The sequence below is a fragment of the Abramis brama genome, assembly GCF_963993115.1.
Source record: "Abramis brama genome assembly, chromosome: 10".
In the NCBI taxonomy this organism is placed as follows: Eukaryota; Metazoa; Chordata; class Actinopteri; order Cypriniformes; family Leuciscidae; genus Abramis; species Abramis brama.
Genome location: NC_139972.1, coordinates 9426160 through 9452961, shown reverse-complemented (window position 1 = coordinate 9452961; position 26802 = coordinate 9426160). Strand labels below are relative to the sequence as shown.

At 37.3% G+C, this 26802-nt stretch overlaps 2 protein-coding genes across 13 annotated transcripts in view; both read right to left on the bottom strand.

The window, feature by feature from the left end:
- Positions 1 to 13755, bottom strand: part of LOC311090572 (NACHT, LRR and PYD domains-containing protein 12-like) — a 54471-nt gene extending 40716 nt beyond the window's left edge. For 3 of the 4 annotated variants that reach the window (XM_084125921.1, XM_084125923.1, XM_084125924.1), the window contains exons 1-4: positions 7371 to 7505; positions 3713 to 3804; positions 2049 to 2123; positions 945 to 1658 (exon numbers count right to left, since the gene is read on the bottom strand). In XM_084125921.1, the coding sequence (XP_083982047.1) occupies positions 945 to 1658; positions 2049 to 2123; positions 3713 to 3750 (827 nt within the window). In that variant the 5' untranslated portion in view covers positions 3751 to 3804; positions 7371 to 7505. Of the gene's footprint in view, positions 1 to 944; positions 1659 to 2048; positions 2124 to 3712; positions 3805 to 7370; positions 7506 to 13668 lie in introns of those variants that run through there. The other variant, XM_084125922.1, reaches the window with a different exon arrangement.
- A 6391-nt stretch (positions 13756 to 20146) lies between these two features.
- LOC311090576 (NACHT, LRR and PYD domains-containing protein 3-like) overlaps positions 20147 to 26802 on the bottom strand; it is a 98594-nt gene continuing 91938 nt past the window's right edge. For 8 of the 9 annotated variants that reach the window (XM_084125932.1, XM_084125931.1, XM_084125933.1 and 5 more), the window contains 5 exons: positions 26580 to 26753; positions 26106 to 26279; positions 21972 to 22145; positions 21458 to 21631; positions 20147 to 20545 (listed from right to left, as the gene is read on the bottom strand). In XM_084125932.1, coding sequence (XP_083982058.1) covers positions 20374 to 20545; positions 21458 to 21631; positions 21972 to 22145; positions 26106 to 26279; positions 26580 to 26753 — 868 coding nt within the window. In that variant the 3' untranslated portion in view covers positions 20147 to 20373. The remainder of the gene's footprint in view (positions 20546 to 21457; positions 21632 to 21971; positions 22146 to 26105; positions 26280 to 26579; positions 26754 to 26802) is intronic. The other variant, XM_084125927.1, reaches the window with a different exon arrangement.

Genomic DNA, 26802 nt, shown 5'->3' with positions numbered 1-26802 from the left:
TTCATCAGCATTCATTAACCTTAGTTAATGTTAATTTCAACATTTACTAATACATTATTAAAATCAAAGGTTGTATTTGTTAACATTAGTTAATGCACTCTTAACTAACATGAACAAACAATGAATAGCTATAACAAAGATTAATTAAAGATTAACTAAAACAGTAACAAATGTATTGCTCATTGTTAGTTCATGTTAGTTAATCCATAAACTAATGGTAACTAATAAACCTTATTGTAAAGTGTTACCAATCAGATATCTTTCTTTGGAGTGGAATTTGAGCTTTGTAACCTAGCAGATCTTTTTTTATGCTCAACCAGCAACATTACACACTAACTAAAGTTGAAAAAGCATAATAGGACCCCTTTAATACTGTGTGCCATTACTTGGGTGATCCACAGCTGTCTTTTAGTTTTGTGATAGTTGTTCATGAGTCCCTTGTTTGTCCTGAGCAGTTTAACTGCCAACTGATCTTCAGAAAAATACTTGAGGTCCTGCAAACTCTTTGGTTTTCCAGCATCTTCTGCACATTTGGGTTCTTCCAACAAAGACTAGGATTTTGAAATCCATCTTTTCTAAGGACAATTAAGGGACTCATACACAACTCTTACAAAAGATACAAACACTCACTGATGCTTAAGAAGCCAACACAATGCATTAAGAGATGAAAACTTTTGGAATACAATGATCGGGCTAAATTGTTATATATTTTTGGTTTTCTTTTCAGGGAAACATTCTATATACTATTTATGTAAATTGTCCGGGCACATTTAAACAAAATAAGAAAAATTCACACATCTCAAGCCTTTTCAAAAGTTTACATCCCCAGCTCTTAATTGGCTATTTGTGTTTGTCTTCTTGAGCATCAGTGAATTTTTGCAGCTTTTCCTTAGTGTTTGCAAATAATACTGATACCATACAGTATGTATGCAGAAATACTGTACCGGAGTGCAGATGATTTATGATGTGATGGTGGACCAATAGACCAGTCACTCCTCACAGACACACAGCTGGGCTCTGGTGAGACTGATGATTTCTTTTCAGCACTTAAATCTGGTGTTGGACCAATAGAACAGTCACTCTTCATAGACACACAGCTGGGCTCTGGTGAGACTGATGATTTCTTTTCAGAACTTAAATCTGGTGTTGGACCAATAGAACAGTCACTCTTCATAGACACACAGCTGGGCTCTGGTGAGACTGATGATTTCTTTTCAGCACTTAAATCTGGTGTTGGACCAATAGAACAGTCACTCTTCATAGACACACAGCTGGGCTCTGGTGAGACTGATGATTTCTTTTCAGCACTTAAATCTGGTGTTGGACCAATAGAACAGTCACTCTTCATAGACACACAGCTGGGCTCTGGTGAGACTGATGATTTCTTTTCAGCACTTAAATCTGGTGTTGGACCAATAGAACAGTCACTCTTCATAGACACACAGCTGGGCTCTGGTGAGACTGATGATTTCTTTTCAGAACTTAAATCTGGTGTTGGACCAATAGACCAGTCACTCTTCATAGACACACAGCTGGGCTCTGGTGAGACTGATGATTTCTTTTCAGCACTTAAATCTGGTGTTGGACCAATAGAACAGTCACTCTTCATAGACACACAGCTGGGCTCTGGTGAGACTGATGATTCCTGCTGGACTAAACTGTAAGAGAGGAGTGTAACATTTAAACTGTAACATTTGGTTCACCTCTAAAATCACATTAAATTTAAATAAACACAATATATACAACAACCTGTGACAGAAATCCCCTCAATCTTTAAAATGACCACTACTAAGAACCATTTCAATCTTAAACACATATTTATTTATGGCCCAAACATACAGGGACACAAAAATGTCACTAAATCAGACACTTGTAGCATATTAGCAAAACAAATGAATAAACATACACTTCCACTTTCAAGATACAACATTTAAACATTTATTTATTTATTTAGATGCTTTCCAATCTATACTTAATATGGGGATAGAATACTAATATATTATATATAATACTAAAATATAATATATCTGCTATTAGTATATCTGTACCTGTGGTGTATTCTGTTACGGAAAGACCTTGGCAGAGAGAAGTAGTCCTCATTTATGTCCGAACTTAATGTTACTCTGTGAATAGAATAACAGAAGAGTGAGGGCCATTATAATGGACACCAATTCACGTCCTCTCCCCCACCAGTACTAGCTGTTCCCACACATGTACCAAGATGACACAGTTTTAATGCATGTTTGTTCATTTTAGATTTAAAACATACAGACCTATAAACATAGGCTACATATTTACTGTACACATATATCTTTCTCCATTAAATAAATATGGAATAATGGCAAAGGACCACTTGCTTCCCATTATGTCCACATTGACATCTTTTTCAGTAATTTAATATTACAGAGTTAATTATTCTGCTTTTAACATACGGTTACAGCATAACATTATAACATTTTACAAGTTTTTGTTCCTGAAGCACTCAAACAATTTATAATACTATACAAGATAGATTATACTATACAATTAGGCTCTACTAAAATATGAGACCAGCATATCTTTATACTTAAAGGCAGGGTAGGTAGAATTTTTCTAAAAAAAAAAAACATTCCAAATTTGTTTAAACTGTCTTTATATACCAATACATAATTAAAATGTAAGTACTCTGAAAAAGAGAGTATAAAAATCGAGTGTCTGTAGACCTCTCACGACTGTTGTAAACACAGCTAATTATTTCATTCACTCCACCCCCTCCCTTCTGAGCTCCTTCCAAAGCCACGCCCCCAAAACACATGAACGCGCTCAGGCTCAGCTGGAAGACGCATTTATTACCTGAGACGAGTGGAGAGGACGGAGCGCAGTACATACAGTGACATAATGTCAGAATCACATGTAATAAAATACCTAACTTTATCACTATGAATATAAACAAATAAGATTTCTTTTAGTACTCACTATCAAGCTAGCATATCGATACTGGTAAAGTTTAAAATATACTTTGTTTGATTCGGTAACGAGCTATATTTATAAGGCAAAGCTAAAAACAGGTTGCATTGATACACGTTTTTCCATTACCATCAGTTACACTGAGATGAAGGTGAATTTCGTGTAAGATTCATAACATACGGTGTTTTGCATGTAAGAGTTTCCATGATGAAAACATTGTTGACTCTGATGAGGACTAACGTTACACTCCGGAGACAAGTACCGCTTCGTCGATTCGAGGACAGGTCCGGGGTCGAGGGCGAAGCAGAGGAGGTCGTTCAAGAGTGCGGGCAACCAGGGTCCGAGGCAGTAGTTTTTGTCTTGTTTGTCTTTCTCTGCCATAATTTTACTCTTCGTAGGTACCGCGCCTCTCTTGCACTCCTCAAATCAAACGGGTGCGCGCGCATATGGGCAGATCTTGTAGCAACAGGGGTGGTAGCCATGGTTGCGAGAGTGAGTGACAGTCACCCAAACCAATCAATTGTTTCGTCCCGAATGGAAATAATGAGCTGTGTTTATTGCAGATTAAAAGGTCTAAAGTCACTCGATTTTATACTCTCTTTTTCAGAGCACTTACATTTTAATTATGTATTGGTATATAAAGACAGTTTAAACAAATTTGAAAAAAAGTTCTTTATAAAAATCCTACCTTCCCTACCTTTAACTTCACTGTGGCATTTCACTGGTGTATCAATATTTACTATTTCAAGATCTTTAATAAGAATACCTGATTTCTTCAACACTGGATGTCTGAGTGTCATCCATATTGGATCAGGATAGCTGGATCTTCCACCTTCACCAAAACACTGACTCACAAAACTAAACCAACACAGAGTCACAATAATAATAATTAGTGTTATTTTAGACAATTAGTTGAGTATTTCTCTTTTTGTAAATATTATGGAATTTCGAAAGTGTTATGTAAACGTGTAAAATCTGAAAAATATGCTCATCGAAGGCTTTTTTTTATATATCAAAGCAATGACGAACTGATCCACAGATTAATCCTCAGACTCTGCTGTTGTACTGACAGTCTGAAGAGAACATGTCATTGAAAATGTCTACTAGTACTGAGAAATACATGTAACAATTTTTTTTTTTTTTTTTTTTAAACAAGCATTTGTTTTGATTTTGATCAAGATTTTGCTGAAATGACTGTACTGCATACAGAAGGGGTTTTCAAAATCTTAACTTCCCTAAACTTGTGTAGGGACACAGAATGACGTAAGTCCTAATACTTGAAAAATCTTAAACTGAAGTCATTATGTTAGAAATGACTGAATTATCCATGTTAAAGTTACTTATAAATTATAATTGTAATTGTAACAACAACACCAGCTGTCCACCAATTCCCGTTTCTGTTATGGTACCTTTTTGTTCATATTTGCCAAATAATCAACCACAACCATAAGTTAGTTATTTTGTGTTCATCCTGCTACTTGAATCGACTTGGTATGACCAAATGTGGTTATGCCAGCCCCTTTTGAAACAGCCGCACCCTCATTTATAAAGAACTGCAGCTGGGAATGAAGACTGTTAGCCATTGGAAAGTATTAATGAGTTGCAGGCATAACTATAATTACTGTGCTAGCATGATTATTTTCAATAAATCTCAATAAGAATTTTGCTATGGCTGGCCATGTGTTCAATTTGGCTACCCATATGGCCATAAGCTCTTCACCCCCCGCATCACCTTGCCATAGTCCCTCTAATTTTTCCTTCACAAAAATTCAACCAGCAGATGTCATGAAAGATTTGCAAATGCTTGACCCTTATAAATCAGCTGGACTAGATAATCTGGATCCGTCCTTCCTGAGACTCTCAGCAGCAATCATTGCAACTCCTATTACTAGTTTGTTCAACCTTTCCATTGTATCCTCAGAGATCCCTAAAGATTGGAAAACAGCAGCAGTCATCCCTCTCTTTAAAGGGGGTGACACGCTGGACCCCAACTGTTATAGACCGATATCCATCTTGCCCTGTCTCTCCAAAGTTTTCGAAAGCCAGATCAACAAGCAGATGATCAAACATTTTGAATCCCACAATAAGATTTCTGCCATGCAATCAGGTTTCCGAGCTGGTCATGGCTGCACCTCTGCTACACTCAAGGTCTTAAATGACATTACAACTGCCATTGATAAAAGACATTACTGTGCAGCTGTATTTATTGACCTGGCCAAGGCTTTCGACTCGGTCGACCATCGCATCCTCATTGGCAGACTTGGTAGCCTTGGTTTCTCGAAAAACTGCCTCGATTGGTTCACCAACTACTTCTCTGAAAGGGTTCAACATATTAAATCTGAGGGTTTGATGTCTGGACCTATTGATGTCTCGATGGGGGTGCCACAAGGTTCAATTCTCGGGCCAACACTATTCTCTGTGTATATCAATTATGTTGTTCTTGCCGCTGGTATCTCTCAGATCCACCTCTAGGTATCTCGCAGATGACACCATTTTATACACATCTGGTCCTACATTGGACACTGTGCTAACCAATCTCCAAAAAAGCTTCAATGCCATTCAACATGCATGCTGGGGACTTAAGCTGCTCCTAAATTCCAGCAAAACTAAATGCATGCTGTTCAATCGTACACTGCCCGTACCCGCCAACTTGACTAGTATTTTGACTCTGGATGGATCTAGACTAGATTATGTGAACACCTATAAATACTTAGGTATCTGGTTAGATAATTCACTTTCCTTTCAGTTCCACATTAACGAGCTTCAAACCAGAATTAAATCTAGAATAGGCTTATTCAGAAACAAAGCCTCTTTCACTTATGCTGCCAATACACTGGTAAAAATGACTGTCTTACCAATATTACATTTTGGTGATGTCATTTATAGAACTGCATCTACCTCTTTTTTGAAAAGGTTAGATGTGGTCTACAACAGTGCCATCCGTTTTGTCACCAATGCCCCTTTTAACACCCACCATTGCAACCTATATGCATTAGTGGGCTGGCCCTCTCTACATACTCGACACCTGACCCACTGGTACCATTTTATATATAAATCAATTCTACGCAAAACCCCTCTGTATCTGAACTCTCTCCTCACTATTGCCTTACCTGTCCGTAACCTGCGCTCTAGCAGGTACATCTCCCTAGTAATCCCAAAAGCAAATACTTCCTTCGGCCGTAGCTCCTTCCAGTTTGCTGCTGCATGCGACTGGAATGAGTTACAAAAGACTCTGAAACTTGAGAACACCATCTCTCTCACTTCCTTTAAAGCACGACTATCAGAGCTTCTGCCTGTTCATTGCACATGTTGACCCCCCCTTCCTATAATTTTGCACTCAATTTACCTCTTGTTCTTGTTCTTTGGTACCCTGCTTGCACTGACAATTATGCCCATTATCATATACTACTTATGTAGTTGCCTTGCTGTTTTAACTTGATCCTTTTATTATAGCCTAGATTATGTTGCACTAATTGTTATACATTGATACTGTTTATTCTATTGTCCAGAAAACTTGTATTTTATTTATAATTTTATTCCCTTGTGTATTTAATGTGTAATTTGTGTAATTTCATGTGTAACTATTTGTTGTCTTGCACCTCGCTTAATCTTGGCCAGGTCGCCGTTTCAATAGAGAACGTGCTCTCTACGTACTCACCTGGTTAAATAAAGGTTAATAATAATAATAAAAATTGTATGTAGGCCTAGTAAGTAAAATATTAATTTTATTTTTAACTTAAATCATTTTATTTATTTACTCTTGGGGAGCAACTTAACAAGCAAAAAATAACAGTATACTGATGAAGAATAAAAGTGGTTTAGCGATTAAAAATTCAATGTTTCACAGTAGTCTACATTCCATGCTGAGATGGTGGGATATAAAAAACTGTTGTAGCTCTTGTTGTTAATGTAACGGTGCTAGGACACTAAAAGTGGTGGTGTGAAACTTGAGGTAAACTTAGTAGTTTGAAATATAGGAAAAAGGCATTGCGAACATCATGTAACCATTACAAAAAATAATTTTACAGCAAATGCAGAAATTAATTTTATTGTTTTACTGACAATAGTTCGTAGTTTTAATTTTTGCGGCCTTTGAATAAAAAAATAGCGCGTAAAAAAATATATATATATATATATACATAAATAGACTAACCCACACTTCATAAACATGTAAGTATGTATGCTAATAAACAGAGTTAAACTCAAAAACCCATAGCTAACATGGACAACGATTAAGATTACGTGCAGTATGCACTGCCTCATATCGTCGACCAAGGACTGTATCCGCGCTCGATTTTGTACGGTGAAGAATCACCGCAGTTTACCAGTAGGCTTTAGTACCAATATACGTAGCTGCTACTAAACTAAAAGCAATCTTCAAGAATGCTTTTTAGATTAATGATGAGATTAGGTAGTCTACTTACTCTTGTCTTTATTCTTGGACATGTGACGCAGATCTTTTTTGGTAGGCTACAAAATGGCGCCCGACCGAGTCCCAACAAAGATTCACTTTCGATTTGAACTGTGTCATAACAGAGAATGTCTAATAGGCTATGTGCACAAGCGCCGCGACGAACTTCCGCTATTGTCAGTTGTCGGCATATCAGTTTCCGGTTTACGGCCGCTTCATCGGCATCCGCTGTAAACAAACAATATGAGTGCTGCTGTTGTACGAAATAAAGAGATACTATGTGCGTGACACATCTAAGTTACTAAGAACTGTAGGTGGATCTTACGGCCGTTTCCCACATACTCCGTGTGCAGTGTGTGTGTGTGTGTGTGAGTGCGGTGCAGGGGCAGCACGCGCTATAGTGCTTCACATATGCGTTCGCAGTGAATAACTGATTCACGGCTGTACCACAAACACTTACTATTTTTATTTAAAATCCAGAAGTTACGCTGCAGCTTTTATTTAATAAAATGTTTTTTCAGCATTGCGATTCTCTTTGTAGCCTACACATATAACCTACACTCTTTAATGGACGCATGCACGTTTAAACACAATTTAAACAACGTAGGGCTATTATTCCATGCATTACTTATATTAAGTTGCTCAAGCAAGTGGTCAAATATTTAACTGTAAATTGACAAAAACAGCCGACTCTCATGCCTTTTCCATTTAAATTTTAATAAAATAAATCTTGCATGTCACAAAGAACTTGTTTTTCCACCTCCACGAATGAGACTACAATTTATTTAATTAAACGCATTTATGGTGAAATTACTACATTTTCATGTCAATCTTTGTTAATTTTGACCACGAAACATGCGCTGTCACTTCAATTCAGCGTTTGCAGCACAGCAGAAATAGACTCGGTACGGAAACTATCTAGATAAATTTTAATTTGTCAATAAATTGTAGTAATCTCACCATAAATGCATTTAATTCTATAGGCCTACTACTATTTTTCACAGTCATCTTTTTACTTTTAGAAGACCGGGGTAAAGCAAGGTAAACTCCAATTTACTTAAACAAGGCGACATAATGATCAACACTCTCATTCGTGGAGGTGGAAAAACAAGTTCTTTGTGACATGCAAGATTTATTTTATTAAAATTTAAGTCGAAGAGGAAGAGAAGAGAATTGGCACTCTCTGGTTACTTCCGGTTTCTGGAATAGCTGCAGTAACACGTTTCTGTCCATGCGGGGGCGCTCGCAGGCGAGTGCAGAATGAATGGAGGTCTATGGCGCTACAGCCACAAAAATCCACTTTTCTCAGGATATAATTTTTTGTCTAGTAATTTGAATGTTCTATTCGAAAGGAGATGCAAAGAAATTACACATTGCTGGGTGTTAGATTTTTTAGAGTCACTTATTTGCTTTAAAAAGTCTTTCAAAATGTCAATGACGTCAGAATGCCGACGTCATTAGCAGAATGCTAGCGTGTTATGGGCAACAACAACTCAACCTGTAAGAAATCAAAACGACATAAGTACTCGTTCATTCAACTTTCGACCTATAACCCATGTTGAACTTGCAAAATCTACAATCAGATCTGAGATTTCTCAACGGCAATCGGGTGAAAGAGACAAATTTAGCCGTCTAGCCCCATTGACTCACATTCATTTTGCACTCATGGCGATCGCCCCCAGTGGAACTCTGGTGGTACTACAACCAAAATTCGGTACAAAAGTTTTGGGGCATCTCGCCCGGGGGGCGGGGTTACGTCCTGCGTCACATCTCTCATGCGGGTTCTCGTCGACCAGGGTCAGCGCGCGCAACATAGCACACACAGGCAGGCACAGAACTACAGTAGCTAGCGAACCTAGGTCTTAAATCTAATAAGTTATGTTTTTTACAACACGTTTTTTGATGGAAAAGTGATGTTTAATTTCATAGTCTTTGTTTAGTGAACTAAAGCGAAATCAGGAATTGCGGTCTTTCAGTTTGTTGTAGAGTGAGCTTTCATATCGTTTTTTGTTTATCGTTACCTAGCTACCAAGGGTTTAAGTTGTACAAGATGTGATGTAGCCTTAATTACAATGGCCAAGTCGCGTTTCATATTAACAGATGAATAGGCTTCGCTCACTTTATTAAATACATCCAACCTGAAATGTCTCTTACAAACTATGAAGGGACAATGAATCAATACACTGACATGGCGATGCTAGACAGATAGCCTACTTTGTTTGCGCAGTCCTACCGTGATTTTGTCACTCTTCTCTCCACTCCTAGACCTGCGTCTGGTGACAGCAGGGAAACTTTTAACTCGATAAAGTTAGGCCTACTTATTGTATTGCAGAAAAGAAAAGTAAACTTCCAGTAAACTCCAGTTAACCAGTTCATGTTTCTTCTTTAGGTGATTCAAGCAGTAACGACTAATTAGACTCAATACTGCTATTACAGGTGGAATTATGAAATAGAAACAGGCCTTAATGCAAGATTGTAATCATGTCAATACACAATAAATAGAACATTTAATTAATAAATTAATCAATAAGTCAGGACAGCCCATTCATGCAGGTAATTAAAAAATAAAGTCAATTAAAAAAAATATATTGCATGGTGTGTTAATTGTTTGTGAATGGTGTGTATGTGTTTTTTTTTTTTTTGTAATGCAAAAAACACACAAAAAAACCCAGACCTCCAGTTTGACCACAACGCTGAAGAACCAGACTCATTCACAGGGCAGTCACAAGACATAGTGAAGCAGAACCAGGGTGGCTGCGCACCATCACTCTTAAAACAATCAACAAGAGTTGCTTTGTAAATAGGTGTTTCTTTTTCTTTCTTTTTTTTTGTTTCTTTCTTTTTTTGTTTCTTTCTTTTTTTGTGTGTGTTTATTTTGTATGATTACTTCACACGTGTATTTGCAACACAATGCTGATCCATGTGTTGTTGGTGGGGGTGGGGGTGGGGGTGGGGGTGGTGGGTTAAGGGAAAATTTGACAAATGCTGTATATATTTCCCTATGTTGAAAACATTGCATTACAAAAAAAAAAAAAAAAACACATACACACCATACACAAACAATTAACACACCATGCACACCATGAAATATATTTTTTTTTAATTGACTTGATAATGGGTTAAGGTTAACAACCTTTAACTATTCACTACCTGCATGAATGGGCTGTCCTGACTTATTGATTAATTTATTAATTAAATGTTCTATTTATTGTGTATTGACATGCTTACAATCTTGCAGGCCTGTTTCTATTTCATAATTCCACCTGTAATAGCAGTATTGAGTCTAATTAGTCGTTACTGCTTGAATCACCTAAAGAAGAAACATGAACTGGTTAACTGGAGTTTACTGGAAGTTTACTTTTCTTTTCTGCAATACAATAAGTAGGCCTAACTTTATCGAGTTAAAAGTTTCCCTGCTGTCACCAGACGCAGGTCTAGGAGTGGAGAGAAGAGTGACAAAATCACGGTAGGACTGCGCAAACAAAGTAGGCTATCTGTCTAGCATCGCCATGTCAGTGTATTGATTCATTGTCCCTTCATAGTTTGTAAGAGACATTTCAGGTTGGATGTATTTAATAAAGTGAGCGAAGCCTATTCATCTGTTAATATGAAACGCGACTTGGCCATTGTAATTAAGGCTACATCACATCTTGTACAACTTAAACCCTTGGTAGCTAGGTAACGATAAACAAAAAACGATATGAAAGCTCACTCTACAACAAACTGAAAGACCGCAATTCCTGATTTCGCTTTAGTTCACTAAACAAAGACTATGAAATTAAACATCACTTTTCCATCAAAAAACGTGTTGTAAAAAACATAACTTATTAGATTTAAGACCTAGGTTCGCTAGCTACTGTAGTTCTGTGCCTGCCTGTGTGTGCTATGGTGCACGCGCCCTGGTTGACGAGAACCCGCATGAAAGATGTGACGCAGGACGTAACCCCGCCCCCCGGGCGAGATGCCCCAAAATTTATGAATCCCAGGGCTTAATAGGGAGTGGGCAGGCTCTCCGTAGACGGGCTCTGCTAGTACTGTTTCACGGCAATCCTTCAGTCACTCTGGTGCTTTCGCGCTCTGCACTTTGTTTTCTCTCGAGGCATCGACAACACAGCTGACACAGGTAAATACACGTGCTAGAAGAGTTTTTGTTTTGTTTGTTTCTGGTCCCGCTTCGGATGCCACAATGCCATCAAGCAGTATCTCTGGTCGTAATCAGTCCTTCACTGACCAATCAGCGTTCATTAGCAGAATGCTAGCATGTTATGGGCAACAACAACTTAACCTGTAAGAAATCGAAAGGACATAAGTACTCGTTCATTCAATTTTCGACCTATAACCCATGTTGAACTTGCAAAACCTACAATAAAATCTGAGATTCCTCAACGGCAATCGGGTGAAAAAGACAAATTTAGCCGTCTAGCCCCATAGACTCCCATATATTTTACACTCGCCCGCGATCACCTCCAGTGGAATTCTAATGGAACTGCAACCAAGATCGATACAATGGGGCTAATAGGAAGTGCCAAGGCTCTCCGTAGACGGGCTCTGTCTGCACTTCGAATTCTAACCGGAAATAGTAGACCATCCGGGTATCTTGGGAATACTCATTTCAACATACTACGATTTGGGACATACTAATTCTAGTTTCGCATACTATTTAGGACGGATAGTATGCGAATTGGGACTCAGCTACTGTCTCTAATCTAACGCATTTTACAAAATGACCCAACTTAACTGGAAATACCAAGCATGCCACACAAGCCAAAACATAAGATAAAAACAACATAAAACATTTATAACATAAAAAATAAGTTGGTTTTTAGTTAGTTACGTGATGCGGTGGTGTTACGTCATGATTGACAGCTGTGATTGACAGGTTCTCTGAGCGAAGTAGTCACTGAAGCACCACCAACGGACATTTTTTTCGGGATCTTCGGAGGACTGCAGAGATTGTATTTACTTTATTTTAACAAGCCTCTTGTTGTACTGCAATCAATTTTTAAAAAAGTGTGCAGAATGCACTCTCTCTGCGAGAGTGAGGGCGGAGCGTTGATTTCGCTGCTTTACTTCCTGCTCACTACTGTGCAGGTCTGGTCCCGAGATCGCTACTGCACAGTAGTGATGGGCATTCCGGTGTGGTGAATAATCGGGTCCGGCTGAAGAAATGGGTCCGGGCTTAGGACCCAATTAGTATGCAGTATGCCTGATCTAAATCTGTTCTCGCGATACGGTAAGGCAGTGCAGTAATATCAGGTAAAGCTCATAGCACGATCATCGGATAACGTTAGCTGAATGCTATGCTACTATCTAAGCTAACTAAAAAACACACTAACAACGAGAAATGTTTAATTTCACAATCTATAGCTTCGGTTAAATACTAGTATATGAAACGTATAATGTAAAATACATTAAATACATTGATGACTCGTTATAACGTAGTACAAACGTCTTCTATAATAAAGTGATTTTGTATGATTTATAACCAGGCACTTAAGCGATTACCCATAAAACGTGCTTTGAACCAATCGGATTGCTTGGGTCCTAAGCCCGGACCCATTTCTTCAGCCGGACCCGATTGTTCATCACACCGGCTCGTTTGACTCAGCTCACTGAAAAGAGCCGGCTCTTCAGGGGGATTGCTTGGGTCCTCAGCCCGGACCCATCACTATAGGGTTACAGGATACTATACCACAGCGGCTTCAGTTCTCATCAATGGAAGAGAGCGAAGGGGCGTCGTCCATATTTTTTACAGTCTATGATCTATACACTGCATCCAATCTAACGCATTTTACAAAATGACCCAACTTAACTGGAAATGGGGTTGTATTATGCAATTTCGAAAGTATTATGTATACGTGTAAAATATGGAGAATATGGTCAATGAAAGGATGCTGTATCAAAGCACAGTTCGAACATCATATACGTAACCATTGCAAACTAACCTTACAGCAAATGCAGAAAGAAACAACTGAAAATAGTTCGCATCGTTTTAGTTTAAATGTGCGGCCTCTAAAAAACGTGGGGAAAAAAATAAAAATAGAGGGTATGCTACACAACAACATGTAATTAATTATGAATGCTTATAACGTGATTTAAACTCAAAACCGCCAAATTAAAATGTACAAGATTAAGATTAGGTGCAATATGGATAACTGTCATGCAGTACTCAAGTTACCAAGAGCTGTAAAAGCGATTGATTGTGTACAATGGAGGCTCACCACAATTTACCAAAATATGTTCCACCATATATAGGCTACAAGCAATATTGACTCGTGCTGTTGCTAATAAGAAAGAGCTTTGATACTCACTCTTTATTCCATTTGAACAGTGTGACGCAGTTCTTTTTGGTAGGCTAAAATGTCCGTCTCCCAACAAAGATAAACTTTCACTTTCGATTTGGACTGTGGCCAAGTCATAACCTATGGTCATAACAACAGTGGAAATAAACCATTGCAGCTTCAGAGGGGAGCTTTCACTAATAAATCTGACTGTCAGTGTTTTACCACAAGGACATAACTAAACTAAATAACCAAAAGTAAAAATCTAAAAGTTGTTTTGGAAATCAATTTACATTTTTAAGAGGCTTATCACAGAAAAGTTTGAAATTATTTGTATTATAAAACTTGCGTAGCTGCTCAACCACAGAGCCACATAAACTATTGCAATTATTAAAATGTTCCTTACTATAATCCTTACTTTGGATTTGTGTATTTACGTCTATTTTTAATTGCTTGTTTTGATGTATTGTTCAACATACATTAGTATTAATGACTTATTATAGCCAGAAGGGGGCGTTGTTGCATTATTTTCTAATAGGTTTGAAAAGTTGTCTGGCAGCTGCCAGAGTTTGTGCCGGATGCCACGGTGAAGGGTGACACCAGACTTAACAATTACTGTATTTCGTACTGTATGTATGTACTTCATATATAATAACACACAATACACATATGTTGTGTAGTGTGTGTTATTAAATACAAAGTTCTGGCATGAAACACTAGATGGGGCAGGCTTATAGGTCCTTTTACTCACCTGTTCATAATCACATAGTTATTATGTATTTATGTATTTGCAGTTGCAAGTCCCGTACTTGCTCTACCACAGCAGCGTAGCAGATCTATTCCGCCAAGACCAAACATACAATATAAGATAAAGATAAGATAAAAACTTTTATTTCTCCCCAAAGGGAAATTTAGACATTATAGCAGCATAAACAGGACAAAAACAAATATTACAAATATTACAAAAATAACAAATATAAAAAGACATATTGCAACTATGTTTTCCGAAGATAAATTATGTAGGGAGATCAAAAAACATTATAACAGATATATCATTAAATATATATATATAGCCTATATATATATATTTTTTTTTTCATAAAAAAATAAATATCCTAAATATAAGTATATGAGTAAATATACTCTCCTAAATAAATAAAACTGGTCCCATGGTAGTGTCAATACTGAGATATGCTGATATTAAAAAGTCTTGCTGCTGTTGGAAGAAAGGATCTTCGGTAGCGCTCCTTCTTACTCCGGGGTTGCAACAGTCTCTGACTTAAGGCACTAACTGTCTCATACAGGGGGTGGGAAGAGTTGTTCAGGATGTTCGATAGCTTAGCCAACATCATCCTCTCACCCAGAGGACTCCAGAGATTCCAGAGGACAGTCCACGATAGAGCTGGCCCTCCTAATCATTTTGTCTAGCCTTTTCTTATCCCTCTCTGTGATTCCAGCACTCCAGCAGACCACAGTATAAAAAATTGCAGATGCAACTGACGTATCATAAAAAGTTTTCAGTAGTGTCCTACACACCCCAAAGGACCCCAGTCTCCACAACAAATGGAGGTTACTTTGGCCCTTCCTATAGCACTCGTGTTGTCTGACCACAGTCCAATTTATTGTTTCTATGAACACCCAAATACTTGTACACGTTCACCCTCTCAATGTCCAGCCCCTGGATGTTTACCGGTATAGTATTTGAGGCCTTCCTACTTTTGTCTTGGTAGCATTGATGTGAAGGTGATTAAATTCACACCAATCAACAAAGTCCTTGATCACTTTGTCATTCCCATCTGATACCAACAATAGCTGTGTCATCTGAGAAATTCTGGATATGACAACTGCTAGTGTTATAATAGAAGTCTGATGTATATAGGGTAAACAAGGAAGGAGAGAGCACTGTCCCCTGTGGAGCCCCTATGCTGCAGAACACCTTTTCAGACACACACAGCCATGAAGCCTCACATAATTTGGTCTGTTTTTGAGGTAGTCGATGGTCCACGCAGTCAGCTGACTGTCAACCCCTGCCTCCTCCAACTTCCCTTTGAGCAGCGACGGTTGTATTGTATTAAAGGCACTGGAAAAGTCAAAGAACATAACCCTTACAGCGCCTCTGGGCTCCTCAAGGTGCAAGAGGGATCTGTGCAGCAAGTAGATGACAGCATCGTCCACCCCAATGTCTGGTTTGTATGCAAACTGCAGGGGGTCTATCTTCAGCCTCACCAGGGGTCGTAGATGGTTCAGTATCAGCCTCTCCATGATTTTCATCAAGTGAGAAGTTAACACCACAGGTCTGAAGTGGTTAGGCTCCCTCAGATGTGCAATATTCGGTACTGGAACCACACTGAAGGTTTTCCACAGAACAATAACTTTCTCCAGACAAAGGCTCCGGTTAATAATGTACAGAACCACCTGACAAAGCTGGTCTGCACAGTCCCTGAGCAGTCTTGAGCAAATACCGTCTGACCCTGTGGCTTTTCTCACTTTGATTCTCTGTAGTTCTCTTCTTACCTGATCCTTTGTTATACAGAGGCTTGTAGAAGGGGTGAGGGTGGATAATGAGGAGGCAGGCTGATGGAGGGGTGGTGAGGCATATATAGTTCTCCTGACTTCACAGTAGGGGGGAGAGGTGCAGACATATGAGGGTGGCACAGAAGATGTCATGAGCGATAAAGGAGGATGAAGTTGGCAGAGAAACGACATGGCTGAGATACAGACTGTTCTGAGTGCTGATGGAGGGATGGAGAGGATCCTGGATCAAATCTGTTAAAAATAGATTCAGTTAATTTGCCCACTTCTGATCTCCAAGTTCAGGACCCCTCCTACTATCAATATCATATCCCGATATTGTTTTTTAATCCCCTCCAAACCTCCCTTGTATTTCTCTTTTGTAATTGCCCCTCCATCTTTCTCCTGTATCTGTCCTTTCCGGTTTTACTTTCTTTTTAAGTTCTTGTTGCACCCTCCTCAGCTCCTCTTTGTCCCCAGATTTAAAAAGTATTTTCTTCTCATTAAGCAAGGCTTTCAGTTCAGGGGTCACCCAAGGTTTATTATTAGAGAAACACTGCACTGTCATGGTGGGCACAGTGTTCTCCACACAAAAGTTTATGTAGTCCGTTGTACACTTCCGTTTAGGCTTGGGGTCAAGTTGGGCAAAACCAGGGAGAGAATGGCTCGATCCCCACTGAAGGACATCAAAACAAGATGTTGGGGAGTCAAAAAATATTGATATCAAATATTGAAATGCATTTTCAAATGTATTCAAACAGTCCATTTAAATTATAGTATGTATCAAATTGGGGAGGGGGACAGAAAGAAAGCAAGAAGAAACCATGGTAACAAGTCTGGCAGTTACAGTAGTTGGGATTTCCTTATAAAAATAGAAAAAAGTTAGCCTAGAAATCTAGACGCACCCTAGTGGCAGCAAAATTTATTTTGCAGCCAGGGTAGTCTAGCAACTCTCCGTTGAGGTTCGGAGCTGTAAAAACCTAAATTGGGTCAGGTCAATCACATCGTGTATAGAGTAGGCGGGGTGGGCTTAACATGATGACGACAGTGTTGCGACGGTTCCCTGCTACTTGAAAACAAAGAATGGCGGCTGCTGCTGGCGAACAGCGGTCTTTCGAATCGGCTTTGGCCGCGACTCTGGAGGACTTGGAGTTAAATGATTCCCTGAACACACTGTAAAAAAACACGGTCTCTAAACGGCAACAAAAACAAACTGGTCTAACCCGCACCATGAAACATAACAAACTGTTCCAGCCAATCACTGACAAGAAGGATTTGACAATACTTTAAACGTCAACAAGAATTGACGTTACCCAACATCACTTAAGAGCACCTTTAAGTTTCTCAGACTGTCTGACTTACAGCAGCATGCATGACAGACACATCCGTGGTTCTAAAGTAGGATTTGGCTATTGTTTTTTTGATAATCTAATATTCCATACATTATCAGGCAGACAGATAATTATTTTATTTTTTAGACGCTAGACAAATTAATTAATAGATTATAGCCTAATTAATGTTGCTATTAATTTATCATTTATATTAATCATATACACTGTGCAAAAACCTTAGGCAAAAATGTTTTTTAAACCATTTTAAACCAAAAGTCAGTTTATATATGTTTCTATAGTGCGTCAGTAGGAAATATCAGTTTACTTTTCCAAACATTCATTGATTTAGCCATTAATTGTAATTATCCAGTGAGATTTTTGTATGTTCAATGAGTCTGACAGCAGCCGGTCTGTGATTTACACCAAGAAACAGAAAAAACTAGACAGACTAATAAATACAGAAGAAATGTGGCAACATAAGGCACTTGTTCATACAAAAATCTCACTGGATTATTACAACTAATGGCAAAAAAAAAAAAGAAAAAAAAAGGAAATGTTAATGGATATTGCTGACACGCTACAGCAAAAGATATAAATAACTGGCTTAAAACATTATTTTTTATGGTGAAAATACTTCCATAGTGCCTAAGACTTCACAGTACTGTAATTGAATGCAAATAATAATAATCCTGTCATATGCAGCTAATGACATTAAAAAATATATATTTAGATAAAAATGGGACAAATAATTACATAATAATATAGTCCTAATTTAAGTAAATTAATAAAAAAAATGTAAAATTCATCCCATCAAGGTAACAGCTGCAGAATTGTCAAAAAAGTAATTACTGGTTCAGAATGACTGGTTAAAGCACAGACATCCTGGCAAGTTCTTTAGAAATAAATAAAATAATCAAATAAATTTAAAATAATATAAAATGTGTTCTGTTGCAAGGTCACATACTTATGTTTTTTTGGTTTATTGTTGAGCTGTCAAGTTGTAGTGTTGAAATGATCAGTTCCTTACTTAGGATGTCCTTTTTTGCCACATTGAAGATGGCAACCCTAGGTGTGACTAAAGATTTAGGTATGCTCCCTGTCTTGCATTGTAAATGTGCAATAAATGTTGTAAAGACAGTAAAGACATTATTAATGTTTATTAATTTTTTTATTAAAATAATTCACATTTCTGTTTTCAAAATATCTCTATTTCAATATTTTTGTAAATCAAACTCCTGATTTAAAAAAAAACAACAAAAAACATTGCACATTAAAGTAGCACAACCATTTTCAGCTAATAATAATAATAATAATAAGAAATGTTTCTTGAACACCAAATATTGAAATGCATTTTAAAATGTATTCAAACAAAAAACAGTTAGCTGAAATTGTAGTATTTATCAAATGTATGTAGTCTTGCAATTTGAAAATGTAATATAGCCATCAGTAGCTATATAAATTGTGATATAATATAACCCCAATTCAATAACCGAACAGACTCAACCTTGTCATAATCTAAACAAATCTAAACCATTTGGGAAAAAAAGAAAAGAAAAAAATACAGCATGGAATGAAACAAGAAGAAAACATGCTAACCAGTCTGGCAGTCAGTTGGGATCTTCTTATAAAAATAGAAAAAAAGTGTAAAACTTAAGTAAACGTCTTATGTAAACGCTTAAGCATGAAAGCAAGGCTATATCTATCTATCCATCTCTCTCTCTCTCTCTCTCTCTCTCTATGTGTGTATACAGATATACACATACATGCATACATACAGAGTAAACTGTAATTAAAAATCTTAGTAACACTTCACAATAGGGTCCCATTAATTGACATTAAATGCATTTACTAACCATTTGCAAAACATCGTAGTTTTTATTCATCTTTTTTAATGTTAGTTAATAACATTACATTGTTCAGTGTTAGTTAATGTTTGTTCAGGACCATTACATAATTGACATTAAAATGATTATTATTTTTATATTGACAACTGACATTAAATAAATAAAAAATAAATGCTTCTAAAGCATTTATTTTTTATTTAATTGTTTTTTTTTAATGTTAACTATGGAACCTTATTATGAAGTGTTACCAAAAACAAGTAAATATTATACATATGCATACTATTTTAAACCATTGCAGTGTAGAAGTATAGATTACATAGAGTTTACATAATAAATTATAAATAATAATATTTGGAAAAAAAAGCATACACTTTTAGTGAACAGGTAAAAGAGACCATGTTATCTACAGCTGACACAGTCAAATAATTACATTATTTAAATATTTAAATATTAATAAAGATAAAGCAATAGTATGTTTCTTCTCACATAAGCAGAACTCAAAACCAAGTGAAAAATTAAATAACCTACTATTTGTACCACACTTTTTGAACAATGTCAGGTACAAATTAAAGGGGTGGTTGATTATGATTTCATTTTCTAACTTTAGTTAGTGTGTAATGTTGCTGTTTGAGCATAAACAACATCTGCAAAGTTAAGACACTCAAAGTTCAAAGCAAAGGAAGATATTTGCTTAAAGTAATCGCTTTTTTAAGGACTACAACAAAAACGACTGACATCTAACCCTAAAATTTACATAAAGTCAAGTCAAGTTTATTTATATAGCGCTTTTCACAATACAGATTGTATCAAAGCAGCTTCACAGTATTAAATTAAAATAATACATCAATGTTTGTTTCTAGTGGAAAACGTCCATGTTTGGTAATGCTGATCAATAGTATTGTTGATTGATTAATTAAATTAAATATCCCCAACTGAGCAAGCCAAAGGCAACAGTGGCAAGGAACCGAAAAAAAAAAACCTCCATCAGGTGTCCACCCGCACATGAGATTTAAAGGTAAAAAGACATGCATCATTCCTATGTCTGTTACTCACATTCGTGTCTCCAATTTATATTCATTCTTAAGATCACTAAGCATCTTCACGGCTGAATCTGAGAAGTTATTAGCAAACAGACTCAGTTCTCTCAGGTGTTCAGGGTTTGATCTCAGAGCTGAAGTCAGAGCAGCACAACCTTCATCTGTGACGCCACACCTGCTCAACCTGTGGAGAGAACAACAACATACTCTAGTATAGTACTAGTATAGGCTTGTTTGTGTATAAAATGCCCTGTTAATCTGAAAAGGTAGAAGATTTAGAATCTAAATTTGGTTGATAAGAATAAAATCTGATTCCTCCTCAGTCATCATATATGATTTAAGCCGCGTTTCCACCGCAGGAACTTTCCCCAGGAACTAGAGACTTTGGGGTGGTACTGTGTGTTTTGACTGCAGGGACCAGGGTCTAAATGAAGTTCCAGGTAAAATTTCCCCCTCAGAAAGTCCCTATATGCGAGGTAGTACTTTTTCAAAGTGCATGCAGTAGGAGTTGTTTGCTATTTGAATCAACATTGGAGTTTAAAGGTTGTATCAGCGATTTCAGGCCCAAACATAAATGATCACATTCATCTAATCTTTCCTAATGATCCGCTAGCTGCCCGCCCCATAAGCATGCCGTCAAAAAAAACGCGTCTCTGTAAGCAGCCTAGGCTTTGAGATCTGCACACAAAAACAGTTGGTTTCACCACCACTCAAAACCAAAATAAATAGTGTTCCAACCAATCACCGACAGGGGCTGGTGTTGTGAGGTTTTGCGCTCGTGCACGGCTGCCTATGACGGCTGCACGCGAAAACCTCACAACACCCACCCCTGTCGGTGATTGGTTGGAACACTATTTATTTTGGTTTTGAGTGGTGGTGAAACCAACTGTTTTTGTGTGCAGATCTCAGAGAAAGTTGCGCGCAGTCCTACGTCACCAGACTAATCTCAATACTCTTCACGGTACTTTAGACTGCGATGGAAAGGGAAAAAAGTTCCTGGGACGAATCGTTCCGAGTAATTTCAGTGGAAACTCATCTTTAGAGTCACTACAGTGTATTAAAGAATAATGTGTGACTATCAGAGAAGTTATCATACTTCAGTATCTCCAGTTTACAGTGAGAATGTTTCAGTCCGGCACAGAGAAGAGTCACCCCTTTATCTCCTACATCATTAATAGACAGATTGAGTTGTCTCAGAGGTGAGGGGTTTGATCTCAGAGCTGAAGCCAGAGCAGCACAACCTTCATCTGTGACGCCACAGTGACGCAACCTGTACAAAACAATACATTTGTGTTCAAGAGTAGACAGGAAACCATTTTAGAAAATGAAGCATTCTCAGCATTGATTCTGAATGCAATAAAGATATCAAAGATCCCTTTTTGTTTTAATCAACAATTGTTCAAAATGCAAGTACAGCCACCTATCAGGTCATGTGATACAATGCATGAAATCAGCATTAACTTATACAGATTTTAAAAGATCCAATCATAAACCTGATGTAAATGCACCTAACACACATTATGATGTTTTCAAATGCTATACAATTGTGATCCAATCAGAAAAAAACCTGTTGATGGCAGGTGTAAAAGGGACCATAGAGATGATCTTACTTCAGTATCTCCAGATTACAGTGAGGATCTTTCAGTCCATCAGAAAGAAGATTCACACCCAAATCTCCCAGTTTATTATCAGTCAGATCCATTTCTCTCAGGTGTGAGGGGTTTGATCTCAGAGCTGAAGCCAGAGCAGCACAACCTTCAACTGTGATGCCACAATCATGCAACCTGTAGAGAACAATGACACCATAATTTCATCATCAGGCAGAGTTTAAGATCATTCTTTTCACTTCATTGCTTTGATCTCACCAGTAAAATAAAGTGTGTATGTGAGAGGTAGAGGTTGTGTGGCAGTGCACACAATTTCTAAGTTTAGTTTTTGTAAATCCAACTGTAAGACTGGAAAAACTGGAAGAGAGGGCTACTCTATGAGAAAACTAAGGAAATGAACATTTGAACTCTCTTGCTATATTACTATCCCCACACGATCACACTTGAGTTGATCACCTCCCAATTTACACATCATTCCCTTCACCCATCCCTACCTGAATTCACCCAAAAATATATGTTTTAATATGAACAATTATCATATAGTATTATACATGTTTGGTATCATTTGAAATGTCTCAGTGCGACTGGTACAAAGGTCTCATTCCCACAGAAGTAAACCAAAAAGGTAATAAGGTGTGGAGAGTTTAGAGTTATCTTGTTAACTGCTGTGGGTGTGCCCCCATGTAAATCAACTTCTGTAAGTAAGTCTTGGATGGTGACGGTTTTATTCTGACTGATGCTGAAATTGTTTTCCCAAGTAGATTAAACGGATTTGTATGTTCCTGCAAATTTTGTGTCAGATTAGTGACGACTAATATTTGGCGCTAATTCAAGTGTACTTGGTTTGCAAAGACAAGAAGTGAATTTCCGTTTTAGGGCAGCAAAAGTGCTTCTTGACCAACCTAAATCTGGGTGTGTCTTACCTCTGTTTTGATTTAATGTTACTTTAGATAAGTGTACGTGGGAAATCACGGCATGGCCAATCCAAAGCTATTATAAGAGAAGTAAAGTTGGTTGACTTATCTGTAGTAGTGGCCATACCTCTACTGAAGTAAACGTTAAATTAAATTCAAGTGAATTCAGTTCCATGGGGGCTATACCAAAGTATCTTTGATTGTGTAAGCGTGAATGTGACCGATCTCAGGTATAGCAATTACCTCTGTTTAGTGACCAAAACTGACGAGCTTGTGTACGTGAGACCTGCGTTTAAACAGAATACGTGAGGACCCCTGAGCGACATAGTTTCCTAATTTCAACGGGTAAAACATAATTAAAGAGTTAAATAGAACAATCAAATGTATTGCTAAACTATTATATAATTGACCAATAACCAATTGGCAATCTAACTTAAAGGAGAACTCCGGTCAATTTTAACATTAAGCTCATTTTTTTGTAAATTTGGAGTGCTGTCAATACAGAGAACAACGACAAAAAACGGTGTTGCCTACACCGTGTTATCCTCTTTTTAAAATTTGCACCCTGTTGACTTCAATGGGGCAAGTTTTAAACCTGCTTTTAGCCTCTTAACATCCTTGATGTGTCATTACAAGTGCACAGCCAATGTGAGTGATTACTTCATAGAGTGAACACGGTGAATCTGACTGCAGTAGATGTGAAAGATATGAATAAAAATGATGTTAATTCAGCCAGCGCAAATACCTGTATTTTCTTCCTGTTTTCGGTCGAAGTCCACAGTAGTCGATTGTCGAGTTCACGCGCATAGGTTATCACGCGAGTGAACTCGACAATCGACTACTTAGGACTTCGCCCGAAAACAGGAAGAAAATACAGGTATTTGCGCTGGCTGAATTAACATCCAACACCCATGTTAACTCTAAAGGAATCACTCACATGGCTGTGCACTTGTAATGACACATCAAGGATGTTAAGAGGCTAAAAGCAGGTTTAAAACTTGCCCCATTGAAGTCAACAGGGTGCAAATTTTAAAAAGAGGATAACACAGTGTAGGCAACACCGATTTTTGTCGTTGTTCTCTGTACTGACAGCACTCCAAATTTACAAAAAAAATGTTCTCCTTTAAAGGGATTGTTCACTTTGAAATTAAATTTTGGTATGTTTTAGCTTACCTCAAGGGCATCCAAGATGTAGGTGTCTTTTTTTCCGCAGTAGTTTCAATTTTGATAACTAGATCTTTGATGCATAGATATATATACACTAGAATAGAAGTCGCCTTGCCTACGGCATTCGTTCCAATGAACTGCCGTAGCCAAGGCGACAGTGTATATATATCTATGCACCAGTCTGCGTACACGTCACACACCAGGATGCGTGCGCGCCCTCAGATCACTTGGACGTGGCTGTGTACAAGAGTTAAAAACGATATAAATACTGTTCGTTTTCTCACACAAACCGCTCGTTTCGTGTCTTAGGCCATCAATGTGTACTTACGATGGGGAATTGTTTAACCCTCAGAGAGTCTTCGTTTAGCAGTCACACTCAGTGCCTTCCCGGTCAGAAGTGACCGGACACCTAAAAATGAAACTTCCTCCATCCCAGTAAAAACCAATGCAATTTAATTTTGTTCTATAATATTTATTCTTTTTAATTTAGTATTTTGAGACAATTTGATTGAACTTATTAATATTTATGCATTATTTATAGTCCATTTTTTGCCATTGAAAATAATGATTAATTTTTTTTTTTCAATTTAAAAAAAAAAAAAAATATTATACAGTATTTTCGGTTAAAATAGAGACTAGGCTTTCAGAAAAAAAATAAAATTAAAATAAATAAATAAATTTATTAAACATAAAATTAAATAAATCATGTTATTGCATGGGTTTACCACTAGATGCCTGTATAGCTCTAAATGGAGATGCTTGTGAATTCTAGTTGTTTTTGGACCAAATTACTTACTTTTAAGATGTGGATTGAATGTATTTTTTTAGAAATTCTCAAATAATACTTTTTGCCAAGGTTTATAACATTTTATTAATTATTATTTTAATAATTTTAATAATTATTATATTAATTATATATATATATATATTAATTATAATTATTAATTATGTTATGTTTTTCACTCTTGATGTTTTAGAGTTTCACCCCTTCATTGCTGAGCACTTTTTTTCTGCATCGTGGCCGATTTGTAGAGAATTTTTGTGTTTTTGTCAATTTCCCATTCATTTCCTATGGGGGTCATTTTTGACCAAAGACCACGAGTGTGACTATTTTTTGTATGACCACTTAGCATGCTCGGATCATGAACTAAATTTTTTTTTGTGCTCACATACCTAATGCCAGAAAAGTCAAAACAGATTTTTTGTAATCTGAATTTATTGGTGTGTATGTGTATAAAAGTGTGTTTGTATGTGTGTGTGTGTGGGTGGGTGTGAATTTTTTGCACTCTTGATGTTGTAGAGTGTCACCCCTTTACTGCGGTGTACTTTTTTTTAGAATCGTGGCCGATTTGTAGATTGTACAGACAAAAATTCAGAGAATTTTTGTGTTTTTGTAAATTTCCCATTCATTTCCTATGGGTCGGTCATTTTTGACCGAAGACACTGAGTGTGACTATTTTTTTTACGACCACTTAGCATGCTCGGATCATGACCTCAATTTTTTTTTGTATTCACATACCTAATGCCATAAAAGTCACCAAGTATCATAACCTTCCGATGAAGCTGTGATTTTTAAAAATTCAAAACAGAAAATTTTTCGGTCAGAAGTGACCGAGGACTCTCTGAGGGTTAATTTGGACGATGGGGAATTGTTTTAATTTGGACTTTGTGCATGCTCTTTGAGACAGTGACCACAGACCTGCATTATAGGACTGACAGACAAGAACGGTTTGACCTAAAAATATCAAAAATTTAAACTACTGTGGAAAAAAAGACACCTACATCTTGGATGCCCTTGAGGTAAGCTAAAACATACCAAAATTTAATTTCAAAGTGAACTATGCCTTTAAATTTGAGGATGTGATAAAATGGAGTCAGATAAAAGCTTAAATGGAATCGAATTACTTTGCCACGCGGAAAGACAGTAGCGCGCAGAGACCTTCACCCATTATCGGAAACCGCCTTTGGGCCGATTTATACGGGCTTACACAACTGTGAGCATGAGAGGCGACATACTGTACAGTACACACATTGTGTGTGAGAGAGATGATCTTACCTGAGTATCTCTATTATACAGTTAGACTCCACCAATCCAGACAAAAGCTTAAGCACTCCAGAATCTCCTAGTTCATTCCAAGACAGATCCAGTACTCTCAGGTGTTCGGGGTTTGATCTCAGAAATGAAGCCAGAGCAACACAACCTTCATCTGTGACGCCACACTTCCTCAGCCTGTACAAGGAACAATGACACTCTTCACTCTCAGTTCAGAACACAAAAACAAGATTTTACTATATCTGCAGTACTCTTCTAATTGAAAAAATAGAATTGAGAACTGAGAAAGGGTTTTGAAGGTTAATGGATAGTTCATAAAAATAAAAATAAAAAGCCATACAAATTTGGATGACATGAGGGTGAGTAAATGACAGAATTCTAATTTTGAGGTGAACTACGCCATTAATATCATTTAATGCATTTTATTCAAATACACTACTGTAATTTAAAAATTAAATGAGAACCCAGTGATATTACCACAATATCTCCAGTTTACAATGTGGATCCTTTAGTCCAGCAGAGAGCAAATCCACACCTCTAACGCCTAGTTTATTATCAGTCAGATCCAGTTCTCTCAGGTGTGAGGGGTTTGATCTCAGAGCTGAAGCCAGAGCAGCACAACCTTCATCAGTGACACCACAGTGACTCAACCTGTAAAGAACAAAACGTTATGTTTTTAATCTGAAGTTGCTAAAAAATC